This window comes from Helianthus annuus, chromosome 12, assembly GCF_002127325.2.
Source record: "Helianthus annuus cultivar XRQ/B chromosome 12, HanXRQr2.0-SUNRISE, whole genome shotgun sequence".
Taxonomy (NCBI): Eukaryota; Viridiplantae; Streptophyta; class Magnoliopsida; order Asterales; family Asteraceae; genus Helianthus; species Helianthus annuus.
The window spans coordinates 23,260,066-23,272,336 of record NC_035444.2 but is presented as its reverse complement, the minus strand read 5'-3'; the positions used below and the strand labels follow the sequence as shown (position 1 = coordinate 23,272,336).

Sequence of the window (12,271 nt, the reverse complement as noted above, 5' to 3'; positions counted from 1 at the left end):
CCAATAAAAAATTTAACACCAAGTTCAATAGTAAAACCCTAAGTTTTGAAGAGACGGTCGTGACTTCTTTTTCTCATTAGTCATCCGTCATCAATCGTCTTCCGCTATCACCCTACGCCACAGGGACAATTGTTCTCTGTAGTAAGCTCATTGTCTCAACTCGAGCCTCATCCTCGGACAGTCGGACCTCAGGCTTAGTGTCATCTTTGGATAGCCGAACATCAATCGTCACCCGACAACATAAACATCCCAAATATATGGTTATCAAAATCACTTGCCACTCGCTCGGTTTTCGGCTCCATTCGGTTTGTAAACAAGCCAAGCACGAGTAAAAAATCGCTCGGTTCAGCTCGGCTAATGAACAGCCCTACTGGATAAGGATGGGCCCAGGCATATACTAACTGAATTGAATTTCATCAAATTTCAACAATCAATAAATCACGCATCCCCTTTATTGGAATAGTCACAATTGTGAATAACTCAACTAAAAACTAACTGATTCATGTAACTAAAAACTTTACTCTATGAAAATGGATAATCCACTATATAACTACATGAAACTTGTGACATCCGGATCTGGGCATTACCAATGCTTATAGAAGGCAAAATCAAAGAAACTTTTATTGTTTTGAACGATAAAAGCCTAATAGCATGACACATATACTAAGAATGAAGACGATTACGATATAAAAGGAAAATCAAAATCGATCGTAAGAAAACGAAGTTGAAAGAGATAATTCAAGCTCTTTAAAACCACTGTAAACACTTTCTGTTTGGCTCTGTGGCAATGCCAATCTCGTTACCTCAGTCATATACCTGTTCATCCCCACATAATATGTTAAAAACAGCTAGCTAAAAAACTTCAGAAGTTCAATGAAAGTATACCTGTTTGCTGCGCTTGTTATCTTATCACGAATCCCATGGTTAATAGCAGTTCTTTGATCAAGTGAAAACGTTCCTCGGAGAACAAGTGAAGCCCCAATTGGGCTTGAGCCCATTCGGCAAGCAGAAACAGACCCGGCCCATTCCCCAAGCACTACTAGTACAGACCGCAAGAGCCTTAGTTTCAGGGTTGGTGACAGCAAGACCGCAGCAGTAGTTAATAACTGATCATACGTGTTCAGAACCAGTTCTACCGACCCCTTGCAAGCTGCCAAAAGAGCCCGTGCAACATCTTCATCACCAACAGTTTCAGCCCCTGAAACCATCTGATCCTGCAAAAAGTAGTCATGTTTATCAAATGTCTAAAATACCCTTCAAAATCGTATAAGTTAGAAAAGGACGGAAAAGCCCGTACCAATGCAGCCTTTTCAAGATGTAAACATAATGTATCTAAAGGTAAAACAGCATCATCTCCAGAATAAACATGTGAACCGATTCTCGTTAGAGCCGAACAAGCTTCCGCAATGCCACCCTTTGAGAGAGCATGATCCGTAAATCGGGCCCACGTGTCTCTTACAATGCTGCTATCGGTATCACCAGAGTAGCTTGCAAAATATAGCATTTCTAAACATATCTGAAAGCAAACATTTGAATTTAAAGATCAGGTAACATACCATATAATTTCCAAAAATGACAAATGAAGTTCGGTTGTAAACGAGCTGGCTTGGCTCGGCTCGCTCGAAAAGCTCGCAGCTCGCTCAGAAAAAGCGAGAAAAAAGCTCCTTTGTGAACAAGCTGACTCGGCTCAGCTCGACTTTTAAAGAGCTGAGCTCGAGCCAGGCCTGTCTTGACTCATGAGCTCACGAGCCGGCTCGAATTATTTTATTTTATATAAATTCATTCATTTTAATTTTAAATGTATTAAGATAAAAACAAATGTGGGAGGGGGTTGTAGTCTTAACATTTTAATATTTATAATTAATAACATATAATTGTATGGGAAAATAAACAAAAATTATACATATAATACTTTTAATATACTTTTCGGTCTTTAAAATATTAGAAAAATAAAAATTAACACATATAGATAAATGTGTAGTTTTTTTTAATGTTATCAATATTTGTAAAAAATAGATATATATAAAATTTACGAGCGGGCTCAATTTGGCTAGAGCTGGCTCAAACATTTCACGAGCCGAGCTCGAGCTCGACTTTTCAGCTCGATTAAATAAACGAGCCGAGTTGGCTAGTTTAAGTTTGAGCTCAAGCTCAACCTGGCCCGGCTCGGCTCGATTACAGCCCTAACATGAACAAGTATTTTACCTCCCAAAGTTCAAATGGAACAGCATATTCATTGTATAATTGTGTGATGCTCTTCAAATCCAGCGATAACTCCTTCACTTTTTCCTTCACAGTTTGTAGAAATTCAGCCTCAGAATTATCTGGGGCCGACTCTAATTTACAAACTACACTCTCCAATTCCTCTTTGATTCTAATTTGAAACTGCAAAACGGTTAGTTTTCCCTCAAGCAAATCAAGTAGGCCACTGTCTCTAACAGAATTCGGTAACCCATCACTTTCACTAGCACTTTTTGCCTGAATAACCGCGTTGTTTAGATATTGGCGCCTGAAATTATAAAAGAATACAATTAAAGATAGCTCAATCCATTTGTTATTACAAGTGACTGTACCTTTGATCAAGTGTGAGGAAATTTTCCAAACCGTTGGATCGCCTTTCTGCCAACCGTAATAGTACATGTGCTGCAAGAACATGCTGCTGTTTTAGCACATAGTATCGTGCTAAAAGCTCAGTGTATTTTGTTTGCATTGCATTCTGTAAAAACGGTACTAAATCGGGCCCCCCAAACTCCAGTAGTTCATCCTCAAGCCCGATATCGATCAAGGCTCGGTACAGATACTCATGAAAGATTTTATCAGATGACTGCACACCGAGTTGGATGACCTGGCATATGTATTTCTTCCTGGTAGCGGGATTAAGAGAAGATTGTGCTGATGATCTGATGGGTGACCGAAATTCTTTGTGTGAAACTTCTTCACCTTTTAAAGACCTTAAAGCAGTTATGATGATGTCGTAGCAACGTTCTCTCTGAGCAAGTGCGTGGGCCCGAGCTCCAGCCTCTATTTGTTCATTGAGAGTGTCCCCTGCAGAGTCTAACGCACTTGCCTTCTGTAGTGGCAAACGAACCACAGCTTCGTAAAATCTGCAATTTTGGTCCTCTTACTTTTGGAATTTACAATGGAGTAAAATGCCATTTTCGTCCCCAAGGCTTGGCCAGTTTTGAGACATTCGTCCAAAGGTTTGTTTTTCCGCATCTGGATCCAAAAGGTTTGAAATCTTTGCCATTTTCATCCGGCTCGTTAACTCCATCCATTTTTCTCCGTTAAGGCAGGGGTGTTTTCGTCTTTTTTTGTTAACTTAAGGGTATTTTCGTCTTTTTGAATAGTTGTACATTATGCTAGATGCTTGTACATAAAGTGAAAAGACCGAATTGCCCTTTAAGTTAACAAAAAAGACGAAAACACCCTGCCTCAACGGAGAAAAATGAATGGAGTTAACGAGCGGATGAAAATGGCAAGATTTCAAACCTTTTGGATCCCTAGCCAAACCTCAACGACGAAAATGGCATTTTACTCTTTACAATACAAGTACATAACACAAGCAAAAGGCAATCTCGACTTATTTACCTATGCATGAGTAACTTCATATCAAGTTTTATCTCTAAAACAGAAATATAGCTTTATAAAGAAATATGTCAAATGGGTCAAAATTCACTCAAAACATTACCTCAAGTCCTCAAAGCGTTTGCACACAGCTTGGAGATCTGCAGACTCGGGAACACCGGTCAGTTTACTAAAGGCTTCTCTAGCAAGTGTTTCTCTCTCATCATTGTTAGTAGCAGCAGCAGCTCTCTCGAGACATTCAACAGCCAAGTAAAATTTGTAATCAGATTCTTTATAAAAGCTTCGACAACCTTCACGTAACCTACCACTGATATCATCAACCGTTCCTCTGCCATCTGGACCTGTGTAATACTATAGAATTAAAAAGAATACAATATTAGAGATATCCACATGAAGTAGTTGGTAGTAATCTGCTTTCAGATTTAAGTACCTCCATTAGGGCAGATACAAGTCTTGTAGCGAGTCGATCACCATCTTTGGAACAAACTAGCTGGTGAAAAGTCAACTGTAATAACGACTGCTTCGTGTTTGAGTCAAAGGATTGAACCAACCGAGTCACATGATGTCGGGAAAGAAGCTGGAGGAGAAATAGAGCTTCACCACATCTAAGAAGCAGCTGCCTCACACACTCCATAGCCCTCACCTACATTTTACATAAAAATAAGTTAAAATTTATAGTTGGCAAAATGGGTGGGTTGAAAACTTGAAATGGCTAATTTGGTGTGTACAAACGGTTGGCCCTTACCAATTCCTTTATAAATAATTAGCGTGTCAAAGATGCCTATATAAGTTATATTATTTCAGGAACTTTATTTTTTCCTTAATAAAAAGATTAGGCAGTTTTTTTTAGGGCTGTAAACGAACCGAACGAACACGAACAAGGCTATGTTCGTGTTCGTTCGTTAAGGAAATTTGGATGTTCGTGAACTGTTCGCGAACACATGACGAACAGAAGTTTGTGTTCGTGTTCGTTCGTTAAGGAATTTTGGTTGTTCGTGAACAGTTCGTGAACACTAACCACGAACGCAAACGAACACAAATGAACTTTAATTTTGAAAATTAAAAAAAAGGCACCGTTAATCTTAAACATTCTACACAAAGAAAGTAGTTAAATATAATCATTTAAAGATTGAAGGGATGGATGATATTGGGTTCAATCGATTGGAGATAGGCTGAATGAAGGAGCGTGATATCAAAGAGGGAAAGGGCCAGAGAGAGGGAAATACATATGGGGGAAGTAAAAAATTAATAAAACTTTAAAAAGTTTTAGAAAAATAAACATAAAAAACCGAACACGATGGACATAAACGAACGAACACGAACGAACATATTACCGAACGTTCACGAACGTAGTCGAACGAACGAGACCTTTGTTCGTGTTTGTTCGTTAAGCTTATCGAACGAAATTTTTTGTTCGTGTTCGTTCGTTAAGCTTATCGAACGAACATAAACGAACTTCCCGCCGAACGGTTCACGAACTGTTCGCTGAACGTTCGGTTCGTTTACAGCCCTAGTTTTTTTGCATTAAAAAAAATACTTTTGCCAACTTTCATCCCTTTATTTTCCTTTTAAACTATTTACAGATTAACGTCGTTGGTAGGGCTGTAAATGAACTGAACGTTCAGTGAACAATTCATGAACCATTCAGCGGGAAGTTTGTTCATGTTCGTCCGTTTAATGAATGAACAAACACGAATAAGAAGTTTCGTTTGCTAAGTTAAACAAACGAACATGGACCAAGGCTGTGTTCGTTCGCGTATGTTCGTGAACGTTCGGTAATGTGTTCATTTACGTTCATTTGTATTCGTTCAATTAAAGGTTTTTTAAGTTATATTTTTATTTTATTGGTTTTATTTTTGAAATTTGGAACCATAGTTATGCTATACGCCTCCGCCAACATCCCTCTTTGATCCAGATTATATTTTTAAATGAATAAAATTCGTTTGTGTTCATTTATGTTCATGAACATTTGTTTGTGTTCGTTTGTGTTCGTCTACGTTCGGTAAGTGTTCATGAACAGTTCATTTCCTTAATGAACGAACACGAATAAGAAATATCGTTCGTGAACCATTCATGAACATGTTTACAGCCCTAGTCGTTGGACATAAAACATAACCCCAATCAACACATTCATAAGTAAATGGTGTGAAATTTCCGCTTCTACTATTGTATTTACCTCCATGGAAGCCAATTCTGCAGTGCTGTATGGAAGCCGTTGCCGTTTATTAGATGCCCCTGCATCACTAGACTCTAAATTCCGAGAAGGACTAAAAACGTTCCTTGCCATACTCGTATCACTACTCATCATATCAGCACCTGTCTCATTAAGAATAGAACCATAAAGCCCTCTTCTTTGACTCCTAGATCGTAAAAATTTCTCTAGAGACCGAAGTTTATCTTCTAGAACTTGCATTGCTTCGACAGAAAGTCTGCACCCAACTATTCCATTTTCGTTTTTAGCATCAGAAGAACTCATAACAGGAAACTCCCAAACAGGCAAAAGCAACCGTGACGTACACAAACATAGCCCTTCATGTGCACCCGAAAAAACAGGCTCGGCCTCTTGAACCACTTGACCCATGCTAAACCCACTGGATGCAGATCGGGTGTTAGCCAATGCACCACTACCTGAAAAAACAGGTATACCCACGACCCGTGGGTCCTCAAAGGCTTCAGCCGCCTTCTCAGCAACAATACTATTTATGAAACTTTCCGTGTTAACAATCCGTGCAGCCAGCATTAGACACATGGCAGCAGCCTCACAGGGCCCAAATTGATTAAAAAAATCGTCGAGTATTGTTCTTGGTGTGTTTGACTCAAGCAGCCTTCTTAAAATGTCGACAGGTCGATTGAAAGCGACTTCCGTCATCCCCGTTGTGCTGAAAATGATAATCCGCCTGCGTGGCAGTATATGCTGAGTTGGCAAATCACCTCTAGCCCGTAACTTCCCAGCCAACTTTTCAACGGATTCCCCGAAATTATCGTATCCAATAAACTCTAGTTGTGAATATAGTGATTGCACGGATGAAGCTGTATCACGTGGCGGTAGGACTTCAGCTACAGCCAGTGTTCGGCCTTCAATCGGTATGGAAGAAACACATTCTCGTAATGCCTTTGAGCTCCTGACACCTGTCCCTAAAATACTGGAGGAGGATGATGAGTGCGTAGTTGAATCCCGATTCACAAGCAGAAGTGATGAACCAGAAAGAACGAGTGCTGCAGGTGAGTAATGCGCTGATTCGATCTTCAACGAAAGAGCTTCATTTTGTGATCGACCCGCAAACGAGAGTGGCCCGATTGATAACCCGCCACCCACCCCCAATGGAGGTGCGGGTCGGGTTGTGACAACCTTTAAACAACTTGGTTTTCGAACATTATTACTAAGCGTGCCACTGTTTCCGCTGGATTTTGTAGTTGAAAGATACATTCTTCTACCGTCTGATAAAACTGCTACAAGATGTAGCCATTTTGACTCTACTGTAGATAAAGAAGATATAGAAACTATCGAAGTTTTCGTTGATCTAGTGGAAGGCCGTGATCCTGCCGCCTGTCTGCTGCCACTATTTAGGTCACTCTGATTGATTATATTCTTCTCCTCTGTCACCTTTTTAAGTGGTCCATCACCGTTAAAACCTAACGAGTAAACTTGGATTCTCATTTCTTCGGTCCGCGCATATAAAATGTGCCTCTCGTTATCAACAACCATTTCAACAACGGGGTCCACAGCCCCAAAGTTGAATACATTTGGTACCACCCACCTATATTGCATAATGAAAAAATAGCATAAACATGATTAAACATAAAAACTCGTATGTACACAATTATACCTTGAAACAATACTACCAAGGCCTGCAGTCAAACAAACTTTACGACTTTTTTTGTACCAACCCGAACCGGTAGTATAACGCATCTCATAAATATGTCCATCACGACCCGCCAAGAAAATACGACCTGTATTTGTACATGCAATACATGTCATTGTAACCCCATCAGATGGTATTGTGTAGTCGGGTAATGGCTGTAACGAAACTTCAGAATACGGGTCTGATCCATCACCACTTCCGGAGCAACATACTCCAACGAGAAGCAACTGAATAAAGCTAAAGTTAAGTATAATATGTACTATATGACGAAGTAAACTATATTAGTTTATTACCTCAACAGGAGTTGCTAAAACTAAAAGATATTGAATAGCCTCGAGAAAAATTTCGGGCTTGGGTTTGACCAAACCGACAGCACATATAGCCTGTTCGTCATCGCTGTATTCAGAGCATTGACCATCCCTAAATCAAATGATAAACAGTTTAATATGGTTAATCATATCGTAGAAAGATTAATTTTAAATTTACCATTTATCAAAGCGCCAAAGAAATAAAGAATTATCGACAGATGCCCATGCTCTACGAATTTCAGGAAATATTCCACATAAAGCAGTGCCTTCACCTCCAGCAGCGTTATATCGTTCTATGAGTACTGAGGGCAATTCCCTGCTATTTACCACTTCAACCAACGGAGGCCACTTCAATAAAATAAAGCAGCGTGAAATTGTGGAAAATATTTTTTTAAAAGAAAACACATATTCTAAAGTTAAGGTTATCAGTTAGGAAGCCACGCTGCACCGTTTTTATTGACTTGGTGTGATCAAATATTCAACAATATCTTGAATCTTGATGAAGCTTAACTATCAAAATCTAAAGAAAAACTCTCACAGCTGAATCACCAAACCAAAGCAAGTTGGCCATTTATAATTTATTACCTTTTTGCATTATAAGAATATGAAGTTATTTATATATATTGTATCCGTAAACCATTAACCATCTTTATCAGTTTTGAAAAAGTTAATACAAAATTATGCTTTTGTAAAAGAATGATCTAATTCCTAAACCACCGAACTGTAAAAATCGGCCAGTTCAGTCGATCCAACCATCTCAGCTGGTTTGGTGTGTCTTTTTTTCATTAACGTAGTTAGCGGTTCTGCCCAAATTCTCATCAAAACCGGCCAAACCAGACTGAACATCCCTAGGCAACATGATTGACGTTGTGTGTTATCCTATAGAAAACCGTGAATCTCGTAATTTGTAGTGATCTTTACATAATGTGCAGTTAAAACCTTGGTATTGCATTTTGGAGATTTTAGGTGAGCGTACATATACAAATCTGCAAGTTGGTTAATCTGGATTCTGGACAAAAGACGGAAGCTGGTGGTCCAGTCTCTTGTTTTGGAATACAGTTAACAAGAAGATACATAATCCTGCTTGTTTTATGGAAGAAGCAGTGTTCTACTTCAACGATGACATCTGACTATCTGAGTATCGAGTATTCGTGACAGTTATAGCTATCTGTCATCTTCCAACTTATAATCTTCGACTATTGAGCCAGACTTAATAACAAATTCTGGTAAAGTCAATAACTCTGTACCTAAACAACAACCATACCCAGTAAATCCCACAAATAGCAGAACTATTGGTAGGGTCTGGGGGAGGTGGGATGTAGGCAAACCTTTCCCCTATCCTAAGAATAGAGAGGCTGCTTCCTGAGAGACCCCCGGCTACAAAACAACAAACAGGCAGATAGACGAAAGATGGATAAGTAAATAGCATAGCAGTAGTCAAATAGATCATCAGCAAGCAACATATAGGCATAGATACAAGAAAATCATCATATATTGGCCTACCTAAAGTGTAAAAGAAATCTAGCCCCCCTTCCCAAGGCAATGCTTTGATATGTCTATACCCTCACCTACAAGTCCTTAACCTTAATTCTACGCAGGGCCACCCCTGAAAATTCGTGTACCCTGTTCGAGCTTCAAAAAAACGTGCCCTTAGGCCTTAACAAAATTGGATATTGGACTCAATAAAGGTCTAAACCTAATGCCAATGGGCTAATAACTAATCTAAAGCATAAAAATAGTTTTGTAAGTGGGCCTATGTTGGTGTTTGTATAGGTATACCCTATTAAAAAAGAAATTTTTACGTATACATATCGGGTTTTTTCTAAAAAATAGTGTGCCCTCCGAAATATCGGGCCCTGGGCGGTGGTCCTCCCCGCCCACCCCCAGGGCCGGCCCTGATTCTACGTCTCCACGAACTCCTATCCTGAACCATGTCCTCAGAGAGGTGCAACTTTACCAAATCTTGCCTAAGTCTTTCATCCCAAGTCAACTTGGGCCTGCCTCTACTCCTCCTTCCTTCCATCGTAATGGTTTCCACTGCTCTAACTGGTTCTGTCAACTGCCTCCTCTTCACATGCCCAAACCATCTCAATCTCCCCTCTTTTAACTTGTCTGATATACTAGCTACTCCTAACCAATCCCTAAAAACCTCACTTCTTATTCGGTCTAACCTCGTGTGGCCACACATCCACCTCAACATCCTCATCTCCGCTATCTCCATCTTGCACGCTTGTGTTTTCTTGATGGCCCAACAACCTGTCCCATATAACATAGCCGGTCTAACTGCTATCCTATAAAATTTCCCCTTTAATTTTGTTGGGAACCTCCTGTCACACAAAATCCCAGTGGCTGCTCTCCACCTACACCAGCCAACCTGGATGCGGTGAGATACATCACTATCTATCTCCCCGTCCCTTTGCACAAATGATCCTAAGTACTTGAACTTAGTCGTTTGTGGGGCCACTTGACCCTCAATGGTAACCTGAGTGTCCTCGTTGTCACCTGCACCGCTGAAATTACAATTAAGGTATTCAGTCTTAGACTGACTAATCCTTAAACCATTGCCTTCTAGCGCTGCTTTCCATTCCTCTAGCCTCGCATTTAGGGTTTGTCTAGTTTTAGCAACCAGCACTATATCGTCCTCAAAAAGCATGCACCACGGCATTATCTCTTGAATTGACTTGGACAGCTCATCCAAGACAACCGCAAAAAGAAACGGACTCAACGCGGACCCCTGGTGGAGTCCTTCCACGGGGAAAGACTTTGTATCTCCTACAGGCGTACGAACCCTAGTCACAGTCCTATCATACATATCCCTAATTAAGTCTATATACTTCCCAGGAACTCCCCTAACCTCCAAGCTTTCCCAAATCAGTCTACGTGGCACACTATCATATGCCTTTTCAAGGTCAATGAATACCATATGTAGATCTCGCTTTGGCTAACTATACTCATAATCGAATCCAGCTGAAGTTAATCCAAATGCATCCCACCTTATTTAGTTCCTGAGCTATAACCTTCTAAACTCAAGTTGGCTATAAAATTTGCAAATTCAACTCCAACATTATCCTTTTCTTAAAACTTAACTAAAACATACAAAAACATAAGCTACCTGACACTGACACTAGCGTTCGTTTCACGGAATGGAATGGAATCTTGATGGAATTGGACTGTTGATTCCATTTCTTATTTTGTTGGTTTCAACAAAAAAAATGAATTGGAATCAAACAACATAAGGAAAGGAATCTACATTCCAATTCCATCCAAATTCTATTCCATTTTGTGAAACAAACACACCTAAACTCCAAATCATATTTCAATTCCTGCGCAAATTCCAATTCCAATTCCATTTCATTCCACAAAACGAACGCTACCTGTGTTCTCTAAAAAACCTAAATCATCTAAAGCTGAATAACACGCCTATGACATCAAAACCTTCCAACTAACATCCAAACATTGTAAACTGTCAAAAACAACATAACTTTCCAATAAACCTAACCACATATCCTACATAACAATCACAAAAAAAAAAAAAAAAAAAAAAAAAAAAAAAAACCCAGAAATCAACCAATAATAAACAGGCATTTCAGGTTTACCTCACTAGGATGAGTAGAGTACGGATGACTAATATATCTAGAAGCTTCTAGAGCTTCTTCTAGGTCAAGCTGCGCTGAAACATCTCTACCAATACGATCGCTCACTACGACACTTGCTTTCATGATATCGCGCATTACGATGTCGTTTTCCAACGACATCTTCGTCATCCTCCTCAGTGAATGCTGATACTGTACGAGTGATGATTATGCAAATTGAAATTGCATTCGTTCGGTTTTTGAAAATCTGGAAGTCAGTTAGGGTTTATGTGAAATTGGGGATTTGATATGGAGTGTAGTTAAAGTACTGGCGGGGAATGAGACTGAACTCAAATGTCACCAGAAATTTAAATTTGAATGTAGCTTGATCGTGTTTGTTTATTTAATTTTAACCCAAAAACGAAGATAGGTAAAAAGATTAACACGAACGGATTTTTTTTCTTGTCGATAAATGTTCACAAACGTAAATAAACAAGACATGTGTTCAGAGCCAAACCTGCATCATTGATGGGATTTGTAGACCGGCGCTCAGCGACCACCGTACCACATTTTGCTTTGTTAATTACTTGTGTTATGTAAGGTTTAAATTCAAAGAGTCGTTAATTTATAAAGGGTTATATAGGTTGGGTAATTATCAACATAAGCTGTGTAATTTTTTATATAAGTTGTGTAATCAGTTATACACAGTGGCGGATCTTGCCCGTTGAACGACACGAGCACTAAAAAAAGCCCGGACAAGCCCGGGCCAAACATAGTATATATATAAACTTTCGATCAAAATGCGGAAAATTAGCACTACGGCTGAAAAATTTGCCCAGGCTGTGGCCCTGCCATATGCCTTCTAAGAACCGCCCCTGGTTATACATGTTATGTAATTATTTAACTTCATGCGTAATTACATATATAGGCAAAAGATCAAATA

The 12,271-nt window shown here is 39.5% G+C and overlaps 1 protein-coding gene across 1 annotated transcript; it reads right to left on the bottom strand.

The window, feature by feature from the left end:
- Window positions 1-503: 503 nt before the first annotated feature.
- On the bottom strand, window positions 504-11,739 carry LOC110894392 (nuclear pore complex protein NUP155-like). Its single transcript, XM_022141624.2, has 12 exons — window positions 11,353-11,739; window positions 7,935-8,104; window positions 7,742-7,868; window positions 7,413-7,675; window positions 5,762-7,343; window positions 4,016-4,228; window positions 3,689-3,936; window positions 2,574-3,104; window positions 2,206-2,509; window positions 1,298-1,516; window positions 886-1,214; window positions 504-816 (listed from the first exon to the last, which is right to left on the bottom strand). The coding sequence occupies exons 1-12, from the start codon at window positions 11,518-11,520 to the stop codon at window positions 699-701; spliced, it is 4,272 nt and encodes a 1,423-aa protein (XP_021997316.1). The 5' UTR covers window positions 11,521-11,739; the 3' UTR covers window positions 504-698.
- Between the last annotated feature and the right edge of the window lie 532 nt (window positions 11,740-12,271).